The sequence below is a fragment of the Myotis yumanensis genome, unplaced genomic scaffold (assembly GCF_028538775.1).
Source record: "Myotis yumanensis isolate MYYU_CA2020_CCGP unplaced genomic scaffold, mMyoYum1.0.hap1 SCAF_2, whole genome shotgun sequence".
In the NCBI taxonomy this organism is placed as follows: domain Eukaryota; kingdom Metazoa; phylum Chordata; class Mammalia; order Chiroptera; family Vespertilionidae; genus Myotis; species Myotis yumanensis.
In genome coordinates this window covers 29260233-29285696 of record NW_027223753.1, presented here as the reverse complement: position 1 = coordinate 29285696, position 25464 = coordinate 29260233, and the positions used below count along the sequence as shown (strand labels likewise).

The following is a 25464-nucleotide window of genomic DNA, read 5'->3' as shown; positions in this document are numbered from 1 at the left end:
CCTCAAACAACATTTAAAGTGAGATTGGCCAACCGGGAAGCAATCCTGTGATTCACCCAGGCGGTGGATGCTGCGGGGAATGTGTGGCTGTGGCCTGGGGTGGCAGCTTTCTCTCATAAAATGTGCTTTGTATTCTAAGTAGGCTTGCTGTGGTTTGAAGCAGAAAAACAATGAGTCATTTGTGTCGTAGGCTATTGATTCTAGGATTTCAGAGTGATCTGGGGTGAAGCAAGGACCTGGTGTACCTTAAAGGCAAGACACCCTGACAATTGGTGCCTGCCCGTCTCTGCTGGTCCATCTTTGCCTTTTAAAGGGGCCCCGCGCGATCATAACACAGCACAGAGTTGAGCATATTCTTTTTCCAGAATAAAATCTCCAGTGCTTTCTAAGTACATACCGATTGGCTTTTTGAAATCATTTTTAAGAGTTTGGGGGATTACACTCGTAGCAGCCTCCTATCAATGCCCGCAGAGACTTTTAACCTGCTTGTCTAGGTCAGACCAGCAGGTCTGGGGTCAGAGTTGAGCTCCAACACTTAACGAACCTTAGAAAGCACCAATTTCTTCATCTGTAAAATGAGGAGAATAATAATGAAAGCTACCTCAGCAAGCAGAGAGTCCATGAGGCGGCATCAGTCACTGTTCCTGGCACCTGCGAATGTTCCATCACTGTCATTCATGGCAACTGAGGTGGGCTGGTGTTCTTCATAAGACCTCTGCTTACATTATCAGGTACGTTTCATTCTGATCAAGGTCAGTAAAAGTCTGCTATGTTTTAAGTAGGTCCTGAGCTTTGAACTGTCTGAGTCCTCTGTGAGGTGTTGATTCCAGCTTCTGGCCTCAATGCGTTCCTTGGGGCCAAATGGTCTTTGTCAAACAGTTTGTACAAAAGGGAATTTATTCAAAGTTTTGTTGGATTAACTGGGGCTTCCTTTAAATAGGGCTTGTTTTCAGAAGTTTTCTTTTTTCGACAAGGAAAAAGGACGCAAGGGATTCCAAGTAGTAATCTACAGTCTTCATTACAGCTTGTCGTAAACACCTGGCACATCTTTTCAGCCCAGAGTGGAAATACACATGCTCACCTGCTACCTTCAGGAACAGAGCTGCAGCCTGTGTTCCAAGACCATCTGCTGACAACTTCCTCTCACTATAGAAGTATTTCCTGAAAGAACAGCAAAAACTGTTTTTGAATTGACCTATGGCTTTAGTTGCTACTGGAATTAAGTGAAAGTACCATTGTTACCAACTATTAACCAAAAAAAAAAAAGGTAAAGTATTACTTTTTCTTTTATTTTCCTTTGCTGATCAACATGAACAATTATTTATTGGTAAAGTCGATTTCAGGCAAAGACAGGGCTTAGGAATTTTTGCTTATTTTATTTCAGTAACATGTTGCTTATTCCAACCAAAAGAAAACTTTGTAATGTTGTTTGGGCAACACTTCACTTATTTCTTCACAAAGAAATTGTGACCAACAGTAGAGAGTTAAAGCATTTATGAAATATATAAAGATACCCACATCTGGGGTTGCACATAACAAAGAAATATCTTAAATGCTTTTCAGAATATTCTAGGAGCCAAGACACAAGGGCATGCTTTAGGAGAACATAGGAATGTAATGGGGGAGGGGAGGCATATTGGAACTACCCATTTCCTTTAAAATCACCAAGGAAAACAAAGCAGCATTCAACTTCACATACTGGCCTTACACAGTTTATATATAATAGCATAACTTAAATCCAAAAAGCAAAGATGGGATTCTCACTTGGTTTATTTTGAGAAATAACTGCATGGACACCCAGGTAGTCTTAGACCCATTTGGAGTTTATCTTAATATACTACATTATGTAAAATGTAGATCCAACTTTATTCTTTACAGACAGGTACCAGTTGTTGCAACATCATTTATCAAAAAGACCAACTTTTCCTGCTGATTTGAAATGCCACTTTTTATGTATGCTAAAATTCCTATGTGCATTTAGGTCCATTTCTGGTTTTTCTCTTCCATTGGTCTATTTCACTGCCAGTACCACATTGTTTAATTATTGAGACTTTACATATAATATGTTTTATGTTCCAGCAAATATTGGTGTGAAATAAATCACCCAAAGCTTAGTCATTTAAAACAACAATTGTTTTATTAGATCTCACAGTCTCCATAGTCAGGAATTCAGGAAACTCTTGGTGGGGAGATTCTCTTTCTCCTCACATAGCTTCAATATTTCTCACTGCAGTCTCTCTGTATGAGCGAGTTTGGGCTTCCTCTCAGCACGGTGGCTCCAGCGAAGTCGGACTGTGTACATGGCAGCTCAGAGTTCCATTGCAAGTGCTTCCAAGAACAAACTAGAAGCCGCCTCACCTTTGTGACCCACACAGCATCACATCCTCTGCATTCATCTGATGACGAGTCAGTGCCATCCAAATCCTCTCAGTGGGACAAATGTCAAGGTCACGCTGTAAGAAAAACATGTGGCACAGAACAGACTGTTGTGGCCAATTTGGAAAAATACAATCTTCCATATTTTACTTTCTGATAGGGCTTCGTTAATCTATTTCAGAGTTTTCCTGGCTATTCTGACCAGAAGAAAACTCTTCTCTTTCGAGTAGCCTTTTTATAAATCTGATCCTTGAGGTGAATTCACTGATAATCATGTGTTAACCTTTTTTTCATTTACTTTTGGCATTAAAAAAGTAACCTTTTTTATTTTCAAAAAGCACATTCAGTCTAATTATGAATAAGTTCTCACGATTAGATGTGATTCATTTCTGAAAATATGCTTTAAAAACAAACAAACAATAGGAATGGACATTGTGTTTGGTGGGGAGAGGATGGTTCTGAGATAAAACAAAACAAAACAAAACACTGCCCCTGCCCTAGATGCTTTGGCTCAGTGGATAGAGCGTTGGCCTGTGGAATGCAGGGTCTTGGGTTTGATTCTGATCAAGGGCTCGTACCTCGGTTGCAGACTTGGTAGGGACACGTGTGGGAAGCAAGGGACACGTGCAGGAGGCAACCAATCAATATCAATGTTTCTCTCTTTGTGTCTCTCCTCCTCCCTTCCACTCTTTCTAAAAATAAATGGAAAAAATATATATTTTTTGGGTGAGGATTAACAACAACAACAACAAAAAAAAAACATTGCCCCTGACCCATGTGGTAATGAATTAGAGTTGGAGACATCCTTATGAACTCATGCTTAGCTTAATGTAAATTGCTAAATAAAAAGTATTTATAGATATGTGTATGTTCACACATTGGTATAAACATATATATATTTCCTTCTCTGTCAGCTAAGAGGGCCTAGAAGCAATGACATTCGAGTGTTAATGAGCAGACCTGGCACTCTACTTTTGGGTTCTAATGTCATTTTCAAAAGAAACTAGAGCTTCTTACAGAGACAGCTGATTCTAGGATTGAACAGGAAGGATACAAGATGAGCCTTGAGTATCTTGTTAGTGCCAGGAAGTAAGGAAGTGCTAAAGAACAAACAGACAAACAACAACAAACCTACATTGGTGGGATATGTCCAATTTGTTGGCATATAGTTGTTCATAATATTTTCTTACAATCCCTTGTGTATCTGTGGAGTCAGTTTTTACTTCTCCTTTTTCATTTCTGATTTTATTTATTTGGGTCATCTTCCTTTTTTTCTTGATGAATGTGATTAAAGGTTTGTCAATCTTGTTTATCTTTTCAAAGAACCAGCTCTTGGTTTTACTGATCTTTTGTATTGTGGGGGTTTTTTAGACTCTATTTCATTTATTTCTACTCTGATCTTTTATTATTTCCTTTATCCTACTAATTTGGGGCTTTGTTTGTTGTGCTTTTTCTAGTTCCTTTAAGTGTAAAGTTAGATTGTTTATTTGAGATTTTTCTTGTTTCTTGAGGTAGGCCAGTAATGTTATAAATTTCCCTCATAGGACTGCTTTCACTGTATCCCATAGATTTTGGGGTGGTTGTGTTCTCATTTTCATTTGTTTCAAGGTAGCTTTTGATTTCTTCCTTAATCTCATTGTTAACCTATTCATTATTTAGTAACATGTCATTTAGCTTCCATGTCTTTGTGTGTTTTTCAGGTTTTTTTCTTGTGATTGATTTTAGTTTCATACCATTATGGTCAGAGAAGATGCTTGATATAATTTCAATCTTCTTAAATTTATTGAGACTTGTTTTGTGTCCTAACATGTGGTCTAGCCTAGAAAATTTTCCATGTGCACTGAAAGAATGTATATTCGGATGCTTTGGGGTGAAATGCTCTGAAGATATCAATTAAGTCCACCTGATCTAGTGTGTCATTGAGGCCGCTCTTTCCTTGTTGATTTTCTGTCTAGAAGATCTAGCCATGGATGTCAATGGGGTGTTAAAATCCCCTATTATGATGGTATTACTGTTGCTTTCTCCCTTTATGTCCAGCAAGATTTGCTTATATATTTAGGTGCTCCTTTGTTGAGTGCATTATGGTTTAAGTATTCCCATTGCAATGGTGGATATGTACACAACAACCCACCTTGGTTATTGGGATGATGCTCTAATCAACTGAGCTACCCAGCCAGGGCTGAAGGATCTGTCATTTTCAAGAAGAGATGTTGCCCAAGTGCTCTCTTTACTTTTACAAAATAACATCAGACCCACCAGAACCAAGGAGAAAGTTCCACAAAAGTGTACTCCACCTACAACCCTGCCAGAAAAACTGCCCCAGCATTTCCCTGCTCTGTTCTCATGCCAAAATCAAAGATCTTGGCACCAAGATGAGCTAAAGTCTAAGGCATCAACCACACTTCCCATCCCTATTCCCCACAGACCCAGGAATGGAGTGTCTGTAGGCCTATAGAGTAGGGGTCTTCTCTGGTCCTTTTTCATGCTACACCAGGAGTCAAAGCTTCTCCTGGGTCTTTTCGGGATTTTCAGAAGAGCCCCAGGACTAAGCCAGCTCAACCCCCTGTAGGGACTCAGCTTTTCCAGGACAGTGATTTGGAACCTGACAGGTGCAAACGAAAGTCCAGTTTTCACCCAAGAACAGACTCTTGGAAGATGTTCCAGCGCCAGAGCAAGGGTTTGGACTTTCAAACCCAAGTCACCTAAGCTGGAACTAGGTCTCATCCCCGCCCCAACCATCCATTCCAGGCCAGAGGGGCCATAAATCTCACCAGCAAGCCCCAGACATCTGATGACTCCAAGACCTCTCACTCTGCTCCCTGCACACACACACACACACACACACACACACACACACACACACACACACCCTGCAGGCATTCCACACCTGCAGGTCATGGTCTGTTCTGGAAATTGCCAGTGGTGGTGCCAGGTGAAGTAGTGGTGCCAGGGCAGTGAGAGATGAGGGGGCACAGCAAAGGCAAGATCCATGGGGATTTGCCAAGGGGCTGGGACTGCCCTAGGCTGTTGTCAGCCCTCAAGAGTGCGTGCACTCCCAGGGAAGACTTCTGCAGCCCCAGTGCTCAGGGACAGGCAGGGTTTGCTGTAAAACCAATGACATCAGGCAAAGAGCTGAAGCCTCTGTTAGTGGCTTCAGCTGAGGACTATAAATGCAAGACTCTCAGGGTCTGCTTAATGCATGCTAGGGAGGAGCGACTAAGTCAGAAGTTCAAGTCCCAGCTTTGCCATAACCTCAGAGTACCCTCAAGCACTGCAGGCCTCAGTTTCCCATCTGTAAAATGAGTTACACAAGATAGAATCGAAGGTCCTTTTTGTCCTAGTGTGAGTTCTTTGGTTCCCCTGAGCACATACATTCACGGGCCCACAAAGATCCTTGTGTTACATACGTGAACTACTCTATAGGACATCCATGTATCTGTGTCCTGGGACACATGAGGAATCGTTGGGTTGTACTGCGTGTGTGTGTATGTGTGTGTGTGTGTGTGTGTGTGCTGAGTGGGAGGGGAGACCCCAGAACAATATCCTCCCCCCATCCCTCTTCAATAGGCGGAAGCCACTGGCTTCCTCCCTTTCCTGCCTCCTGTGTGCTGGCAAGACTAAGGACTGAGAGGAGAAGAGGGGATGGAAAAATCGGCCCAAAGAACAGTCTCCAGGTCTGTCTTTACCACAACCCTCCCCCCACCTCTAGACCCCAATCCTGGGCCTTCTAGGCCACACCCATCCCCAGCCTGTGGAGATCATATTGGGGGGCCTAGGGGCCCTGAAGAAGGATAAGTCCTTCCCACCCCTCCCCTGGGCCACCCCTCCCACCCAAGCCATCTCATTTCCTCTTCCTCCCCAGCACCAACACTCACTGACTAGCACAGGCTGAGCAGCCAGACCCAGAGTCACTGACCGTGGGCCCAGCTTGTCCTGGTGGCCTGGTCAGCCTCCAGAGTATGGTCTGGCTGGGGCCCCCTTTGCTGCTCCCCATCGTCTTCCTGGCTTCTCATGTTGGTAAGTCTTCCCCATGATGCACCCAGCCCCCCAAGGCCCTGATTCTACCCCGTAAACTCTATCATCACTGTCAACAAGTTCATCCATATTGTAATCAATTAGAAAGTGGGATTGAGGCCAGGAAAACCTAGATAATGGGATCAGGCACTAGAAATCACTGCAGCCTGGGGCTAAATTAGGGGATGAGAAGGGAGGGGAAGGGAGGGGAGGGGAAAGGAGGGGAAGGGCCATTAACTGTGTTGGATCATGAGATCAGTGGGGAACAGCAGGGCCTACAAAGTTTTCAGAGAGTGATCATATGGTCCTTGTGTTGCATTCATTTGATTATTCACTTGATAAACATTCATCAAGAAACAACAATATTCCAGGGACTGTGCTAAGTGGTGGGCAGCCTCCAGAGCTGCACGGTGATTAACTGATGCTGACCTCCTATGGCTGTTATGGGGTTTAAATGAAGTAATTTACACAGAGCGATTGGCACAATGTGTGGCACTTGGTAGGGGGTTCTGAATAAGCGGTAGCTGATTCCTTCAGTGTGCTGGCCAAAGAACGCGCAGGCTGTCTTTGAGTGGTTCACAGTCTAGTGGGGGCTAAACACATAGGCATAAGGAGCTCCAGAATAGCGCTTACTCTGCCTTGGGCAATAGTAAAAAGGGGGTCATGAAAGACTTAACTGAGACCAGCGGTCTTCATTCCAGGCAGCCAGCAATAGATGCAAGTCTTAGAGGCATGGAAGCACCTGGGAGAGGAGGTTCCTAAAGGGAACACAGCCGGAGGAGCAGCATGTGAGCAGCAAGGGGCTCAAGAGCTTGCACTTTGTCCTGAGGGCAATAGGGGCCATGGAAGGTGGTAGGCTAAAGAGACACAAGGTCTTAGCTGGATCACTTTTGGAGGATGTGTTGAGAAAATAGGGGTGTAGCTGTTGGGATTGTCAAGGTGAGTAAGGGTGAGGGGTAAGCAAGGAGGGGCTTGGAGATGGGGATAAAGTCAAGAGGCTTTGAGGAGACAGGATTTGCAGAATTTTGTGACTGATTAGGGCAAACAGTATAATGCTTAAAGGTGTGGACTTGAGAGTCAGACAACCTGGTTCTGCCAGTTACTAACATTATGACCTTGGGCGAGTACTTCTCTAAGTCTTCCTTCCCTGGCTATAAAATTGGGGTTATAACACCTACCTCCCCAGATAGTTAGTATGATAAAATGAGAGAACATAAGTAAAGTGCCTGGCGTACAATTGACCTCCAATAAACATTAATTATTATGACAGTAGGAGTATAAGATGACTCCGAAGTGTGTGTCTCAGGTGGCTGGTGCCATCCGCTGAGTCAGGGAGCACTGAAAAGAAGCAGGTTTGCCCTAGTGGGGTAGCTCAGCTGGAGTGTCACCTCATACTCCAGAAGGTTGTGGGTTCGATTCCTGGTCAGGGCACATACCTAGGTTTCGGGTTATATCCCTAGTTGGGGTACATACAGGAGTTAACCGATCAATGTTTCTCACATTGATGTTTCTCTCTCTCTATCTCTCTTTCTCTCTCCCTGCCTCTCTTTCTCAAATCAATTTTATATATATATAATCTCCTCGGGTGAGGATTAAAAAATGTATATTTTAAAAAGAAGAAAAAGAAGACGCAGGTTTGAGAAAGGCTGATGGACAAGCAAGCCCAAGCTGAGAGGCTGTCCCAGGGTTATTGACTCAGAGGTGACATTAAAGCCAAAAAAAGAGAGAACTGCCCTAACCAGTTTGGCTCAAGGGATAGAGCGTCAGCCTACGGACTGAAAGGTCCCAGGTTTGATTCCGGTCAAGGACACATGCCCAGGTTGCGGGCTCAATCCCCAGTGGGGGGTGTGCAGGAGGCAGCCTATCAGTGATTATCTCTCATCATTGATGTTTCTATCTCTCTCTCCCTCTCCCTTCCTCTCTGAAATCAATAAAAATATATTAAAAACAACAACAACAATAATAACAAAGAATGAGCTGCTCAAGGAAGCCTGCAGAATAATGATCACCCTCCTCTGTAAATGGAAAGACAGCAACTTCACTGAAGGGTGTGAGGATTCCTTGGAAATCAGATGCTTGGCACATGGCAGGCGGTCATCAAATGCTAGCTTCATTTACCCCTGGTAGACTTAGGAAGAATATTAGTGGGTAAGCTAAGAGGCATTTAAACTAATTACTTGGCAGTTAGCAGGCAGGGACAGAGAAGGAGGGGCTGGGAAAGGTATGGGGTCATGGGGCTGAGGAGTCTGGGCTCCACATAGTCAGGCCTGGACTCTGGCTCTACTTGGTTTCTCCCACTCCCTGCCTTACATTGCATGCCCCAGCCGCACTGAATTTGGACATTGCCCTATCTGTACTATAATATTTTTCATGCCATGTCTTTACTCAGGCTGTGCCCTCTGCCTAGAATACCCTTTCCTACCACTGACCTCTCCCCTCGCTATTCTCCTCACCCTTCTACGTCCTCCTGCTCAGCTTTAAGACCCTCCAGGGAGGTCTCCATCTCCCAGAAGGCATCTCTTCGTCCCCTGCAATGGGTCAGGCACCCATCGTCTGTGCTTCCCTGCAAGGCGCCCTGCATTTGACAGGTGTGTCCATGTCTGTTCTCCAGCAAGGCCGGGAGTTCTATGGAAGACAAAGACCTGCGGCCCACCTGTGTCTCTGCACGTTGGCCGGCGCCTGCCCAGGCCTGGCCTCTGTCTCTGGCTTTTTGCTGGGCCCACAGTTCTCTTCCTTTCTGCCCCACAACCACCTGGCTGCAGAACCCAGCCTTTCCGGTCTTAAATCCCAGCACTGCAAACACGTCTAGATTTCTGCCAGTACTCGATTCTCCTTGGCTCTCCCAGCCTGCACATTCCTAGTGGGGGGCAGGGAGAGCGGCTCCCTTGGCAGAGCCGTTTGAGAAACAGGTCAGGAAAAGGGGACTGACAGGAAATACAAAGGAAAGGGAGACAGGGGGCCTAGATCCTTCTTGCCAAAGCTGGGCTGCAAAGGGAAGCCATCTGGCCGGAGAAGGGAGGGGGCTTTGTTTTTGTTTTTGCTCTTTTAGGATGAAGAGGCTGAAGGGAAAGGGGTCAGTGCACCCGGAAGGGTCAGGAAGGGCAGGGGAGGGAAATGCCTGCTCATGTGCAGAGCCCGAAGGTGGGGAAGAGGGGGAGGGAGGGAGGCTGGGGACCCCGTCAGATCCCAGGACTGCTGTCCCTTCCCAGGTGCAGCAGTGGACCTGACGCTACTGGCCGACCTGCGCCGCTTGGAGCCGCACCGGTTCTACCTGACCTGTGTGTCTGGGGAGGTCGGCGCTGGCAGGGGCTCGGATGCCTGGGGCCAGGCCTTGCTGCTGGAGAAGGACGACCGCATCGTGCGCACGCCCCGGCCCCGGCCCCCGCCGCAGCTGGCCCGCAACGGCTCGCAGCGGATCACGCTGCACGGCTTCTCCAAGCCCTCCGACCTGGTGGGCGTCTTCTCCTGCGTGGGCGGCTCCGGGGCCCGACGCACCAGCGTCCTTTACGTGCACAACAGCCCTGGGGGTGAGTCTGGCCCCCTGTCAGGAGGGAGAGGAGGGGCTGCCCTTGACCTCTGACCGCACCCTCCATCCACCCCGCAGCCCAGCTGCTCCCCGACAAAGTCACACACACGGTGAACAAAGGGGACACGGCTGTGCTTTCCGCGCGTGTGCTCAAGGAGAAGCAGACAGACGTGATCTGGAAGAGCAACGGTAAGGGGAGCATTTGAGCTGGTCGGGCAGGTACACCCATAGATCTGACACCCCAACACCTCCATGGCCACCCCTTACCTACCCGTCATTCCCATATACCTGTTACCCCCCCCCCGCCCCCCCCCCCCCCCAGGCCAATCTCCAAGGCCCCGGATATGTCCTGGACCAGGTCCATGAAAACACCTGCATCCACCTCTAGGTCCGAGCTGTCCTCCAGCACCCAGAGGACGGTGGCATCATGGTCACCTGCCTACTCCCCTGTCACCCCCAAATTAGCATTATGTTAAGCCCTCCCCTATGACTCTCCCCTAGGAGCTAGCAGGTACAGAGCCCAGATGGCGGGGAGCAGCAGCCCCATGAGGAAGAAGAGAACTGGTAACCAAGTCCTAGTACAGGGACAGTCTAGATCTGTCCAGATGTGTGCTGGGGCCTGGCCACACCTGGGGAGCTCAGCCATCCCATGGAGGAAGCTGTTTTCCCCTACGGTCCCAGAGACCCTCAGACCCACAGCCTTTTGACTGCCTTTTGGGTCCCTGGACCCCTGAAGTCAAGGGGTTTGCCTCCTGAGCTCCAAGCCCTCTGAAGTGATGTGGATAGTCAGGTAGACCTGGGCTCCCTGGAGTCTCCATTCAGTCCTAAGCAAAGAGCCAAGCAGGGCATGGGGCAGGCACAATTGTCTAATATTAGAGTGTGCAGGTCCTGGAGGGAGAGCTCCTGAGAGAAATCCCAGAGTAGGTAACACCTGAACTGTGCCCTAAAGAAGGAATGGGAATTGGCCAGACAAAGGAGGGAGAGCAAAGGCAGGAAGAGAAACCAGCAGTTCAGGAATTCAGGAATGTTAGGAGGCAGGCAGGCTGTGGAGAGGTATGGGGCCAGAGGGCTATGCAGTAGCCAGAGGGTGAAGAAAATGATGTGCTAGGGCATTACCCTGAGGGCAGTGGAGAACTACTGAGGAGGTTAAGCAGGGAGCTGCAGCGGGCTTTGTTGCAAAAAAATACACACTGGCTGCTGAGTAGAGGGCAGATGGGAAAGGGGGAGACAGGAAGCAGAGAGACAGACCACTTAGGAGGCTATGGAAAGTGGGGACCAGGGTGGCGGGTGGCAGTGGGCCTGGAGGTGAGAGGAGACAGACTGAGCAGGACTGTGCTTTACTGGCTGATGGATATAATGAGTGGATGCTCCCCAGCTTTCTGGCTTTTGGGTACCAACACTTTCTGTGCTTTGATGTGCATGATGCACATTGATTCGGCCCGAGCAGAGATGAGCAGAGGGAGGGGACACCAGCTCTCACATGGTACTGAGGCCCCTGACCTGCTTATGCCCCTCAGGATCCTACTTCTATACCCTGGACTGGCATGAGGCCCAGGATGGGCGATTCCTGCTGCAGCTCCCAAATGCACAGCCACCCATGAGCGGCATCTACAGTGCCACCTACCTGGAAGCCAGCCCCCTGGGCAGTGCCTTCTTTCGGCTCATCGTGCGCGGTTAGGGGCTAGGAGCACGGGTGGGGCTGGTGTGGGAGGTTGGGAGCCCTGTGGGTACTTCCTGTAGGTCCCCAGGGCTGCCCCACCGCTCGGCAGCAGCAGTCAGGTGGGTGAGGGTCATCCGCTGAAAGCACATTCCTCCAGGCTGTGGGCCAGGGCGCTGGGGACCAGGCTGTACCAAGGAATGCCCAGGCTGCCTGCATGGAGGTGTTTGCCATGACCAGGATGGCGAGTGTGTATGCCCCCCTGGATTCACTGGCACCCGCTGCGAGAAGGGTAAGGAGGAGGGGGAGCTAGGACCTAGGTAGGAGAGGTTGCCTGGCTGGGGGAAGAAAGACCCTTGAATCATGGGGATGGAGCTTGAAGGATGAGAGAGTACCAAGTAGGTCCCAGACCCTGGGACCTACAGAAACCTCTACACCACATGGCCTCTCCCCAGCCTGCAGAGAGGGCCATTTTGGGCAGAGCTGCCAGGAGCAGTGCCCAAGTACATCAGGCTGCCGAGGCCTCACCTTCTGCCTCCCAGACCCCTACGGCTGTTCTTGTGGATCTGGCTGGAGAGGAAGCCAGTGCCAGGAAGGTATGCACTAACCCACTCTCCGCAGTCCCTGACCCAAAGAACTGGCACGAGCTTGGCCTGAACCCTTTACTCTGGCCCTGACTTGCACACCAGGCCCTCCACAGTCCCCTGCTCACCGGACCAGTGCCCTCTCCACCTAGCCTGTCATTACTCAGGCCCCAGTCGTGCCTTTGTTGCCCCCCTGACCTGTGCCCCTCTAACATACCCTTTCTGTTTCCAGCCTGTGCCCCTGGCCATTTCGGGGCGGATTGCAGCCTCCAGTGCCAGTGTCAGAATGGCGGCACTTGTGACCGCTTCAGTGGCTGTGTCTGCCCCCCCGGATGGCATGGAGTGCACTGTGAGAAGTCAGGTATGAACACAGGGGTCTCAGGTCCTTCAAGATAAGCCAGCCTTCACCAGACGCATCTCCCTGTTAATGCTCTAAGTCCTGCCCTCAGGGAGCTCATGGTCTGGGAGCAGTTCTCACCATTCAGTCTGTACCATCCGTATAGAGAGGAGCAGAAGCCCAGAGTGAGTGGTAGCCCAGAGGAGGCCCTGAACACTCTGAGGCGGTCAGAGAGGGCTTCTTGGAAGAGATGAGATCTGAGATGGAATATGAAGGACAAAAGAGAGATGGCTGGGCAAAGAGCATGGACAAAAGCTTGGGGATCAAGAGAGTGGAGTAAGGGGACTTTGGATGGCAGGCAATAGTTTGCACTTAATATGATGGGGACAGGAAGGAATTGTCAAAGAGGTACAAGGTAGTCAGATTTGTGTTTAAGAAAGGATCCCAGCTGCCGGGAGACCCCAAATGATTGTGCAGGGCCCGTGTTCTAGTCATGAGGCTGAGGCTGTGAAGGCCCTGGTTTCAGTATGAAAGGATCTTAGGAGGTGGGGGTGCAAGAGATAGACTCTGCGGCTGATCACAGGGCCTTAGAGGACTCACAAGGGACCTGGCTTTCAGGCTTGAGTGAGTGACTAGGCAGACGGCAGTGCCTCCACTGAGATGCATGACACAGGATGAAGGGCACTTTGGCGGTCATGTGTCTGCCCCTGTGATGGCTCCAGGATAAGTGTCTTTCCTCTCCCCAGACCGGATCCCCCAGATCCTAGATGTGGCCTCAGAACTGGAGTTCAACTTTGGGACGATGCCCCGTATCAACTGTGCAGCTGCTGGAAACCCCTTCCCAGTACCAGGCAACATGGAGCTCCGCAAGCCAGACGGCACCGTCCTCCTGGTCAGCCCCGCATCCCAACCCAGGGCCCCTGACCGCCAGCCTTACAGTTGGTCCCTCAGACCTCTGACCCCTTAAGGCTTTCTGCCAGCTCTACCCACTGGCCTGAGGAAGGTTCAAATGGGGTCAAACTGACTGTTGAGGGGCTGCCTCCTGGCCTCTGTCCCCTCATCAGTCTAGACTAGTGGTTCTCAACCTTCCTAATGCTGCGACCCTTTAATACAGTTCCTCATGTTGTGGTGACCCCCAACCATAAAATTATTTTCGTTGCTACTTCATAACTGTAATTTTGCTACTGTTATGAATCGTAATGTAAATATCTGATATGCAGGATGTATTTAGGCGACCCCTGTGAAAGGGTCGTTCAACCCCCAAAGGGGTCGAGACCCACAGGTTGAGAACCACTGGTCTGGACAGATGTGTACCTGCCACATGGATATACATTGTCTTTGGTTTGCCCCCTACCCCTGTCTCTCTTAGTCTACCAAGGCCATTGTGGAGCCAGACAGGACTACAGCTGAGTTTGAGGTGCCGAGTTTGGCTCTTGGGGACAGTGGACTCTGGGAATGCCGCGTGTCCACATCTGGTGGTCAAGACAGCCGGCGCTTCAAGGTCAATGTCAAAGGTCAGTGATGTCCATGGAGGATGGACACTAGCTGGTGCTACTCAGACTGGGCATCGTAGCAGAAAGGGCAAGGGCATCTCAGGTCACAGCCCAGGCAAAGAAGAGGGCATATGGTCAACCAGAGATCTAGGCTGGACAGTGCCAGAGTGGGAGTACCGCTCAGTCCCATCTGGAAAAGACATCCTGTGCCCCCAAAATGGGACACCCCCTGGCCTCACCCAGCTTCCTGCCTGGCCATGCTTGCCCTCTCCACCTCCCACAGACACACAGTGGCCTTTACCTCTCTGCCTCTGGGATGCTACTTCACCCTCTGACCCACACCATAGGGCACTCGTGTCAGGAGAGGGTGACCCAGAGGTGAAATGAGGAGGGAGCTGCCAGTGCCCAGGACTGCTCAGAACAGAGCATGCCCACCTGGTCCAGGTGTCCCTTCACCTTCTCCAGCACCATAAGCCTTGGCCATTCACACTCCCTGCCACCTCTTGGTTCTTCTTTCCCTCTGGTCCCCGCACTCCCTCTTCCCCATGTAAGCCCCAGACTTCTCAGTTCCCCCTCTCACTCTTCCCACTTGCTCACCATGCCCCTTCCACCACTCTGCAGCTCCCAATCACCAGGAAATATTAGCATGGCCCTAGGGCTCCACCTCTAGCTTTTCTCTTCTCACTTCCCCCAGGCTTTGTACCCAGACAATTTAGGTTCTAATCCTCACTCTACAAATTCCTAGCTTCATCGCCTTAAGCAGGTTACTTACCCCTCATAGCTTGTTTCTCTCTGTAAAGTGAAGATATCAGCTCTCACTTGACAGGGTTGCTATGAAGAGTAAATTAGATGATGCACTTAAACATGTATCATAGTGCTACATCCTTGTGCCCATGCTGCCCAGGGGGGCATAACTCTTTCATCCTTGGGCCCTGGCCACTCTGGTCATCTGTTGAAGTTGGCCTCCCCAGTCCAGATCCAAACCGAGACCCACGGTGTCTTTGTTGGCCTGAGTCCTCTCATGTTTCTGAGGACTGGGTGGGCTTTCTGGGCCATGCCTTACCCTGAGTCTCCTGGCAGTACCCCCGGTGCCCCTGACTGCTCCTGGGCTCCTGGCCAAGCAGAGCCGCCAGCTTGTGGTGTCCCCGCTGGTCTCCTACTCTGGGGACGGACCCATTACCTCTGTCCGCCTGCACTACCGGCCCCAGGACAGCACCAGGGCCTGGTCCTCCATTGTGGGTGAGTGGGGAGAGAGCTGGGGTGGGATAGTGGTACTGGGTAAGAATGAGGGGAGGGAGAGTGGTGTAAGGGGAAGAAAGGGCTGAAGGGAGAATGGTGGCTTCTGGAAAAGACCGAATGATGTATGCTGTTGCACCCCACCCTCAGTGGACCCCAGTGAGAATGTGACCTTAATGAACCTGAGGCCGAAGACAGGATACAATGTCCGTGTGCAGCTGAGCCGACCAGGGGAAGGCGGGGAGGGGGCCTGGGGGCCTCCCACCCTCATGACCACAGACTGTCCTGGTGAGAAGCCAAGAGTCACTCTTTCCTGTCCCATAGGGATTACTATCCCGTGCACTCAGGGTTGTCAATCTTATCACCTCCCGGGCCCCTGCCTTTCCCACTTGAGGTTGTCCCACCTTGCCCCCTGAGGATCACTGCACTGTCCAGCCCCAAGGACTCACTGGACAGTTCTGACCCTTGACCTCTGGCCCCAGAGCCCTCGTTGCAGCCATGGCTGGAGGGCTGGCATGTGGAGGGCCCTGACCGGTTGCGAGTGAGCTGGTCCTTACCCTCGGTGCCTGGGCCACTGGTGGGCGATGGTTTCCTGCTGCGCCTGTGGGACGGGGCACGGGGACAGGAGCGGCGGGAGAACGTCTCGTCCCCCCAGGCCCGCACCACTCTCCTGACGGGACTCACGCCTGGCACCCACTACCAGCTGGATGTGCGGCTCTACCACTGCGCCCTCCTGGGCCCTGCCTCGCCCCCGGCACGCGTGCTTCTGCCCCTCAGCGGTATGCTCGAGAAGGGGAGAAGGGCTCAGAGTGAGGAGAGGACAGGGGACACATGAGACCCAAAGGGACATGGGAGGTTACAGGACACTGGATGGACGTGGAGAAAACTCAGGGCACATGGAAAACATGGCATAGGAGGACCTACAACATCAAGCATACATGGACATGGGAGGACATGGGACAGGGGCAACACAGGGCAAGGGGGACATGAGGAGGACCTAGGACTCCTGGGATGTAAGGAGAATAAAGGGAAGCAGGAGCTCAAGGGTGAAGGAGATCATGGGGAGAGGAAGTCAGCCCAAGAGGGAAGGAGGAGGTTGGCAGGGTAGCTCCCATTCTGGGGTCCTCAGAGGGGACACCACTAGAGCGGATGACCTAGCTGACCCACGGCTCCATAACTTGGTCCTGTCTGAGCCCTGCCTTTCCATCCTCATCTCTTCAGGACCCCCAGCACCCCAACACCTCCATGCTCGGGCCCTTTCGGACTCTGAGATCCAGCTCACGTGGCAGCGCCCAGAGGCTCCGGCTGGGCCTATATCCAAGTACATTGTGGAGGTGCAGGTGGCTGGAGGCTCAGGAGACCCTCTGTGGATGGATGTGGACAGGCCCGAGGAGACAAACACCATCGTCCGCGGCCTCAATGCCAGCACACGCTACCTCTTCCGTGTGCGGGCCAGTGTCCAGGGTCCCGGTGACTGGAGCAAAATGGTAGAAGAGTCTACCCTGGGCAACGGTGAGAGAGCCGGGTCCATGGGGACTTCTAGGCCCTGGGATCAGACTCAGCAATCCCTCCCTCCACATGATCCTCTGCCTTGGAGCTAGGGCATCCCAGGCCCTTCCCAACAAGTGACACAAGTCCTGGTACTGGGGACCCTGGCCCTTCCCTTCTTATGACCTTCTATCCTAGTGCTGGGAAAATCATGTCACCCCAGTCACCCATGGGCCCTAGGCCTGACATCCCGGATCCCTCCCTAGTACTGAGATCTCTGACCTCTCCCTCTGTGTGACCCCATGGTGGCCTCTGGGTTTCCTGACCCAGGGGTCCCCATGATCTGCCCATCTTATTATGTCCAGGGCTGCAGAGCGAGGGCCCAGTCCAAGAGGTCCGGGCAGCACAAGAGGGCCTAGATCAACAGCTGATCCTGGCTGTGGTGGGCTCCATGTCTGCCACATGCCTCACCATCCTGGCTGCCCTCTTAACCCTGGTGTGCATCCGCAGAAGCTGCCTGCACCGCAGACGCACCTTCACCTACCAGTCAGGATCGGTCAGTCACCTACCTGTCCCAGCCCTGGGGCACATGCATGCAGACCCTATGTATATATGTTTCTACCTATGTACAGACAAGTACTTGTACACCCGAGCATATGTGTGTGTGTGTGTGTGTGTGTGTGAGAGAGAGAGAGAGAGAGAGAGAGAGAGGGAGAGAGAGGGAGAATTTGTTGCAGGTATAAAACTACACCTAATGACACCTAAGGGCATAAAATACCCATTTCTTTATTTCTCTAAAACTGAACTCAGCTTATGAGCCCATTGCTATTAGTGGTGAAACATTTCATATTCCTAATTCAAAATAACTTGGTCATGTCTATATTTCACTATGGTCATTTCAGGAGTCGCCCCCTTCTCCATGGGGGTGATCTAAGCCTACATAGCATGGTGATATTGTGGAGGGGCACCCATGCTGGCCTCTGTCCTGACAAGCCCTCCCCAACTTGGGAGCCGGCTTCCATCTGCATACAGCCATGGCTGATGGCCTCAGCCCTTCTCTGGCCTCCTGCCAACAGACTACTCATTCTGTGAACTACTCATCCCATCCTCCATCCTTCCAATCCCAGGGCTTCCATGGGGAGACTTAAGGACTCTGGGTGCTTCCCTGTACCCTGCAGAGGACAGCATATCCTACGACCCTCAAACCCGTTGTTACTGCCCTTTATACAGCTGTTTCTACCACCATAGCCTTCTGCTGGGCCTGCAGCCTCACCCATCGCTCCTTGAGAAAGGAAACACAAACCTCCACTCTTCCTGGCTTCTCTGCACACCTGTCTGAGTTTTCTGTCCTCCTGTAGTCCTTAGAAGTGAGGGCGGGGTGCAGGCTCATCTTCCAGGACTGTGTCCGCTCATCTTGTCACCTCCATTTCTCACCTCCTCCCACCTCGCTCCCTCTCCTTGCTCCTGTCTCCTCTGAGATCTTTGCCACTGTTGCAACTTATGACCTGAACTCTGCCCTTTTTCCTCCACGCCTGGGCTCTTGATATTTACAACCAAGCTCTGGCATTTCAAAAAAAGACCCTCTTCTCTCTCAAGGGCTAATCCTTGTGATAGAAAGCCTAGTGTCCAGAGCTATTGTCTCTGCCATGCTTTAAAAACCCCTTTCAGAGATTCAATTGGCTTCTTTGTTCAGGCTGCATGGGCCCTTCCCCTTCGGTCAGTGTGTACCAAAAGCCGCCACTGCTATGGTGGGGAGGGTAATGGGTACAAGTTGGGAAAAGGAGGTAGGAAAGCAGCTTTTAACATATGTGTTATGCTAACTATACCAAGATATACCCCTGCTACATGTGCCTATGTGGGTGGGTGCCATGTGTGCATGCACGTGTATATCCCCATGAGCACTGCCATGTGTGTATGCCTCTGTCCCTCTGCTTGTGCTCCTCCATGTGCACATGTCCATGTGCACATGTCCATGTGGACCTCTACATGGATGCACCTGCATACAGTACCACTGCTAGAACATGCATGTGCACACTGGTGTGTGCCTTCAGCTGTTCCTGTCTCATGCAAATCAGTGTGACCCATGTCCCCACCCCTTCCCCATCAAGCTGGGAGCTCCCCATCATGGCTGTCTTAGCACCTCTTCCAGTTCTCATATTGGCAGCTAACCTTGTCCTGTTCTACGGTTTCCTTTTTCTGCTGTCAGCCTTGCCCAGGTGGTCCAGCTCCTACTCAGTTGGGGGCAATGACAAACATTCCTCTTTGTTATGGTCTTTCTATCTTTAGGCCCCAGGGTGGTTTTAGAGCTATGGGTGAATGCCAAGTGGGTGGATGGTGATAACTCGGCTTCTACTGCTACGGAGAAGAAAGCTCCTCCACTGGCTTAGAGCTAGGAATGTGCTCAATAAATGAAACCTAGTCCTGGCCAGGTGGCTCAGTTAGTTGGGGGGCACCAAAGGCTTGCTGATTTGATTCCCAGTCAGGGTACATGCTGGGGTTGGGGGCTCTGTCCCCAGTAGAGGGCATGCAGGAGGCAGATGATCGATGTTTCACTCTCACATTAATATTTCTCTCTCTCTCTAAGAATCAATGTAAAAAAATAATTAAATAAGAAAGAAAGAAAGAACCCTAGCCCACTGCCCTAGGCTGAAGTCCTCTCCAGAGCATCCTTGGTTATAAAAAAGCCTGGTTGTGGGATCAGCTCATTGCTTCCCATCATAACTCATTCCAATTCCTTTCTATTTCAAATGTTAGATACATCATCCTCCCATTGACTTAGATTGTGGCTTCTAGTGACTTTACCTATTCCTTGTTCTTTCCGTGCCCCACACACCTGACCCCCAGGCTATAGCCTCTCTCGGTGGACATCTGTCCACCCAACGGCCCACCCATGGCTCCATCTCCTATGGTTCTGCCTCAGCATGTTCTCTGCTGTGTGTGTGTCCCTAGCTGGCCACCAGATGCCCTCTGTCTGAGTCTCCATTATCTAACCACTCTTTGTCTGTGGATGCCTCTTGCTGACCACATGTCTCTTGCATGGACTGTCTGCCCACTTGTCCCATCCTATAAAGGGTGAGGAGACCATCCTGCAGTTCAGCTCAGGCACATTGACGCTGACCCGGCGACCAAAACCACAGCCTGAGCCGCTGAGTTACCCGGTGCTGGAGTGGGAGGACATCACCTTTGAGGACCTCATCGGGGAGGGGAACTTCGGCCAGGTCATCCGGGCCATGATCAAGAAGGACGGGCTCAAGATGAACGCAGCGATCAAGATGCTGAAAGGTCTGCTGGGAGTGATCTTTGACCCCACCCCACCCCACTCCTGACCCTCTCCTTTGTCCTACAGATCCCAGGCCCCATCTTGCTCCCTCCAGTAACTGACCTCAGCCCTTACCAGCTCATGTCCTTTCTCCAGAATTATTTCTGGCAAAAGTGATAATGGATTCTTTACACAGAATACGCCTCTGAAAATGACCATCGTGACTTTGCGGGAGAACTGGAAGTTCTGTGCAAATTGGGGCATCACCCCAATATCATCAACCTCTTAGGAGCCTGTGAGAACCGAGGTGAGCCCCCATCTTATCACCTACCCCTTTTTCGAAACCCCCATTATCAGCCATCACCTCCTCCACATTAGTACCTTGCTGGGAGCTTCAGGTTACCTAACCATCACTATTCATTCTCCTCCATGCCTTATGCTCCCTATCTACTATTGTTAGGTACTTGCTGCCACCAGCTTGCTTGTATATAAACTCCCACCATGTATCTCCCCACCTCCCAGGTTACTTGTATATTGCTATCGAATATGCCCCCTATGGAAACTTGCTAGATTTTCTTCGGAAAAGCCGGGTCCTGGAAACAGACCCAGTTTTTGCCCGAGAACATGGAACAGCCTCCACCCTCAGCTCCCGGCAGCTGCTACGTTTTGCCAGTGATGCTGCCAATGGCATGCAGTACCTGAGTGAGAAGCAGGTATGTGTGTGTGTGAGTGTGAGTGCAGGGAGGGAAGGTGTGTTAGAGGGAGGAGGGGGGCCAATGGGCCGACCTCAGGAGATAAAATAAGCAGGCTCTGGTTGGATGTGGGATTGAGGAATTGAGAAAAGGAAATGACCACAAGTGCTGGCCTGGGGAGTGGGTGAGAGGACAGGACGAGAAGCAGGTCTGGAGGAGGTATTGCATTTGAAGCATTTGAGGAACATCTTGATGGAGGTGTTGAGTTAGCAGTTGTAGATACCAGCCTAGAACTCAGGAGAGAGGCCTGGGCTGGAGACAACAATCTGGAAACTGTCACCATTAGGTGGTGATGCTAATAGTAAGGGAGGGAGGGAGACCCATCAGGAGAAGGTAAAGGAGGAGCAGAGAGTGGAGGCTGTAACACAAACCCAAGGATACCCTGCTTGAATGAAAGGAGAGAGGAACAGCAGTAGTAGGGAACATGAGACTGAGAGAAGGCATTTTAAACGTAGGAAAGTTTTGAGTATCTTTGAAAGCAGAGGGACACAGCACAGAGGGAGGAGTTGATGGAAAGAGATCTCTGAGGAAGGTGGAGGGTTGAGTGGAGACTTGGAACTCAAGAGAAAGGGTCAATTTGGGAAGAGAAGGGCCTTCCCCACCCTCATCAATTAAGGAAGAGAAAGGTAGAACCATGCAAAGGGGGGAAATACCCACCATGGCCCCAGGAAGAGGGATACACCTGAGCTTGGCCATAGACATATCACAGAAAGGAAGGGATGACAGCAAGGCGCACCATGATTTTTCTCAGGCAGGAGTTGATGTTCCAGGAGAAGACCTGGGTGGGTGGGAAGAAGGGTAAGGGCTACTAAAGGCTCTGAGGGTAAGGGCTACTAAAGGCCATGAAAATTGGCTATAGGGTAGGACCCTTCACTGGCCCAGGATTCCTGGGATTACTCATTCCCAGTCTTCCCTGACTTCTCACTGTGCCTCCAGTTCATCCACAGGGACCTGGCTGCCCGAAATGTGCTGGTCGGAGAGAACCTGGCCTCCAAGATTGCCGACTTCGGCCTTTCTCGTGGGGAGGAGGTCTATGTGAAGAAGACAATGGTAAATCTCAGTCCTCCCTCAGATTCCATGCCTGGTCCTGCTCCCCGAGCCCTCTAAACAGGCCCTTCCTCCTCACCCAACCCCTTAAACCCACTCTCTCCCAGGGGCGGCTCCCTGTGCGCTGGATGGCCATTGAGTCCCTGAACTACAGCGTCTATACCACCAAGAGTGATGTGTGAGTGTGGGGCAGGAAGGGGTAGGAGGGCTTGGTCTCCCAAGGTTGCACACAGGCATAACCTGGACACATTTCATACATGTCTCGGGTAGTCCAAGGCCCCTAGGCTGTGTTCCAGGCGTGGCACAGGTGTGATGCAGGTGTATCTTGAGTATACCTTGGTGATGCCCAGCATCTTAGTGGGAAGGTAGGGGACCTAGCTGGAAGGAAATTTTGTCTTAGAAGGTGTTTTAGGGGTAGGATTGGGGTAGGGTAGTTTAGGGCAGTGTTTGTGTAAGAGACTGGGAGATGTCTTAGAGAGTAGAGAGGTTTGGGGTGCTGGTGGATAATGCCCTGGTCAATGGGGAGAGACCACTCAGGAATGTTCTTACCTTCCTCTCTAAAGGGCAGGGTCATCCCCATATGAGGGCCTAACCAGAACATGACCCCAAAGACTCCTTCTCTGTGCTCCCTACCTCCAGACAATCATCTTGGCACACTCCTGCCCCTCTCTCTGGGAAAAGTAGCCTGCCCAGCCCTCCAGTCATGGCTCTGCCTATTTGCCCCAAGCCCTGGCCTGCCTGGCTCACTGTCCACCACATGATCACCCCTCTGACCATCACTTGCCTACTTCCTTCTTCTGCTTCCAAACGCCCTAGATTCCCTCCCCCCACTAAAACTCCTACCCTGGCCTCACTTGGCTCTCACATGCACGGGGGTTGTTACACTATAAGAGCCAGTTAAGAGCAAGGGCTTTGGAGTCAGATTACCAGGGTCTGAATCCCAGTTCTGCCACTTACTCTTTGTGTGACCTTGGGCAAGCCAGCTAGCCTCTCATTGCCTCAGTGTTGCCATCTATAAAATGGGGATAAGGACAGTACCTATGTCATAGGGTTGGTGTGAGTGTTAAATGTATGAACATATACATTAAATGATCAGTGCCAGGCCCATAGTAAATGTGCGATAAAAATGTTAGCTATGATTACATTGAGCCTGGGCGGAACCAAGAAGGAATTTCAATGGAGCAGAGACCACAACTGGCCACGGCCAATACTTACAGAATAGACACGTGCAGAGGCTGGGATGGGCTACAAACCTGGGGTAGGTAGACACTAAAATGCTGGCCCCAGGGCCTAAAGGTAACTAAGTGCATCCTCCTCGTTTCAGCTGGTCCTTTGGGGTCCTCCTCTGGGAGATCGTGAGCCTTGGTGAGTCCCATCCCCCCACCCCCCAGAGTGCCCCACCTTACCCTTCTGGGGCCCTGGGCTGAGGGAGCTTCATCCCCTCCTGCAGGGGGCACACCCTACTGTGGCATGACCTGTGCTGAGCTCTATGAGAAGCTGCCTCAGGGCTACCGCATGGAGCAGCCTCGGAACTGTGATGATGAAGTGTGAGTTGCCTCAGCCTTGAGCCTGGTGACCCCATCACCCCAGTTGGCCCAACCCCTCATCTCAGTAATGTCCCATCTGCAGGTACGAACTGATGCGTCAGTGCTGGCGAGACCGCCCAAACGAGCGACCCCCCTTTGCCCAGATTGCGCTGCAGCTGGGCCGAATGCTGGAAGCCAGGAAGGTGAGGAGGCGGGGTGATGAGGCTAGTGCTCACCAGGCTCACAGGACTGCCCTTGCATAGGAGCCAGCATCAGCCTCTGGGTGCCCATCCTCACCACTAGTTGCCACCACAGCTAGACCAGGCCCCCTTTCCAGCTCTCAATAGGTTGGACATTAGGTCCTTCTAAACTTTTCCAAGGCCACTACTAGCCCCAGCAGCAAATCCCTCTCCAGGTCCCAGGTCCCAGACTGCTTGCCTGTCCTCCTCTGCTGACGCCATCAGCCCTTTCTCATCTAGGACACCTCTCCTCACCTGTCACAGAGCCAGAGTGCAATGCATGGGTGGTCAGCTGAGAATATGGATGGATGAATGGATGAATGGTACAGGAAATGAATGAATAGAATTAGCAGATAGATGATATATTCACATGATATAATCATGAATAAACACAAAGTTAAATAACTGAATCTTATAACCATGTAAATAAATTATCAAGTAAATATAAATGAAGAAATATATCACAATTAATGTAATACTTTTGTAAACGCAAGGAGTTCCTCATATGAATTAATGACTAAATAGCAATAGGAATTAGTAAAGTATCTTAAGAATTAAGGAATGATCAAAATAACCATGTAGATAGGTAAATTGTCAAAAATAGCTTTATAAATAAAATAATAAGTGAATGAATGAATGAATTGAATGAATAAATGAGAAAAAAATCCATTGGATGAATGCATGAAAAAATGAACAACTGTGTCAAGGGCCTCTCACCTGAGCCTCCAACTGTGGTGCAATGCCCTGCTGTTTTGGGCTGGTGGAGGATTCTTGAGTCTCCAGGACAAACCAGTGTCTTTCAAGATACCCCAACCACATGGAAGTCAGGGACCTCCAGGCCCCCATCCCTGGCCCCCACTAAAGTTTGCTCTGCTCCCCAGGCTTATGTGAACATGTCACTGTTCGAGAACTTCACTTACGCGGGCATCGACGCTACAGCTGAGGAGGCCTGAGCTGCTGTCCAGGCAGAACCTGGCTCTGCTGGTCAGAGCAAACCGCTCTCCAACCTGTGACTTCTAATCTTTGTAGCCTCAAGGATTTTTTTTTTAACTTAAGGAAGACAAGAGGGGATCCAGGGAAGGGGTGGGCTTAGGGGAATTGGGTCCTCATCTTTTGAAGTTGCTCCCCTGACCCCTGCATTACTCTTACAGCTGCCTTCACATCCTTCCTCCTAGTTCGCCTGCTCCACATATGTGCTCCTCTCCTACTCCCCACACTCAAACCTCTGCTTCCGCTCCTCCACCCAAGCCAGCACTCAAATCGCTAATGTCCCCTATTCAGCTGCTCCCCACTCCTGGCCTTGTAATCAGAAAAAATAAATGCTCTGAGAAGCTCCAACCAATGTGTTCTTTTTACTGCTGGCCAATCCCAGGGAAAAGCTGAACCAAAGACAGAGAAACTAGACTTTTCAGGAAAAGAAACACTTTTGTAGACCTGGTCCCCCTGTTGGGATTGCTTCTCCATGATGAGAGGTGTTCTGGAAGAACTATTTCACACCTATACCACCCCTACATCTTGGCCATATGAGAAGTCCAGTTTTCCCCTGATCTCTTCGCTACTCTCCTGCTCTATCACCAACATGTCTCCCTGTATCTCTAGGTAGCTGCCAGCCTAGCATTCTTTGCTCTGTCCAAACAGTCCATGTCAGGGTCATCTGCAGCCCAGCCTCAGCTCAAACTGACATCTCAGCACCAGACAGATTCTGGCCTGTCTGGAGCTCCCATTTTTCTTTATGTCTCTAGGCAGCCTTTCCTGGCTTGGTAGCCACCTTACTGCCCAGCATATGGGCCCCAAAAGAGGAAGGCATTTTCAGCCAGCCATAGTAGAACTCCTATGCCTTTCTCGGGGTCTCCAAGTGTGTTGGGAGATGCTCCCTGTCCTGAAAGCTAGTCCCATGTCCTACTCCATGCCATGTGGCCTTCAGGCTTGC

At 50.7% G+C, this 25464-nt stretch overlaps 1 protein-coding gene across 2 annotated transcripts; it reads left to right on the top strand.

Annotated features, from left to right (window-relative positions):
- Nucleotides 1–222: 222 nt before the first annotated feature.
- On the top strand, nucleotides 223–24872 carry TIE1 (tyrosine kinase with immunoglobulin like and EGF like domains 1). Of its 2 annotated transcripts, XM_070404962.1 has the most exons (27): nucleotides 223–731; nucleotides 1025–1267; nucleotides 2234–2455; nucleotides 5944–6050; nucleotides 6239–6393; nucleotides 9600–9917; nucleotides 9995–10105; nucleotides 11434–11589; nucleotides 11734–11865; nucleotides 12029–12169; nucleotides 12390–12518; nucleotides 13241–13386; nucleotides 13864–14008; nucleotides 15068–15226; nucleotides 15374–15511; nucleotides 15706–16002; nucleotides 16445–16735; nucleotides 17077–17267; nucleotides 19783–19993; nucleotides 20167–20277; nucleotides 20493–20683; nucleotides 21659–21772; nucleotides 21877–21947; nucleotides 23094–23134; nucleotides 23220–23316; nucleotides 23399–23498; nucleotides 24416–24872. In XM_070404962.1, the coding sequence occupies exons 5-27, from the start codon at nucleotides 6336–6338 to the stop codon at nucleotides 24485–24487; spliced, it is 3420 nt and encodes a 1139-aa protein (XP_070261063.1). In that variant the 5' UTR covers nucleotides 223–731; nucleotides 1025–1267; nucleotides 2234–2455; nucleotides 5944–6050; nucleotides 6239–6335; the 3' UTR covers nucleotides 24488–24872. The 2 variants fall into 2 exon arrangements, with proteins under 2 accessions (XP_070261063.1, XP_070261064.1); XM_070404963.1 differs by lacking the exons at nucleotides 223–731; nucleotides 1025–1267; nucleotides 2234–2455; nucleotides 5944–6050; nucleotides 6239–6393 and adding an exon at nucleotides 8917–8978.
- Nucleotides 24873–25464: the final 592 nt, after the last annotated feature.

Coding starts and splice junctions, on each gene's coding strand:
- TIE1 (XM_070404962.1), top strand. CDS start 6,336: ATGGTCTGGCTGGGGCCCCCTTTGCTGCTCCCCATCGTCTTCCTGGCT. Junction 11,590..11,733: donor CTTTCGGCTCATCGTGCGCG/GTTAGGGGCTAG, acceptor ACATTCCTCCAG/GCTGTGGGCCAGGGCGCTGG. Junction 21,948..23,093: donor TATACCACCAAGAGTGATGT/GTGAGTGTGGGG, acceptor TCCTCGTTTCAG/CTGGTCCTTTGGGGTCCTCC.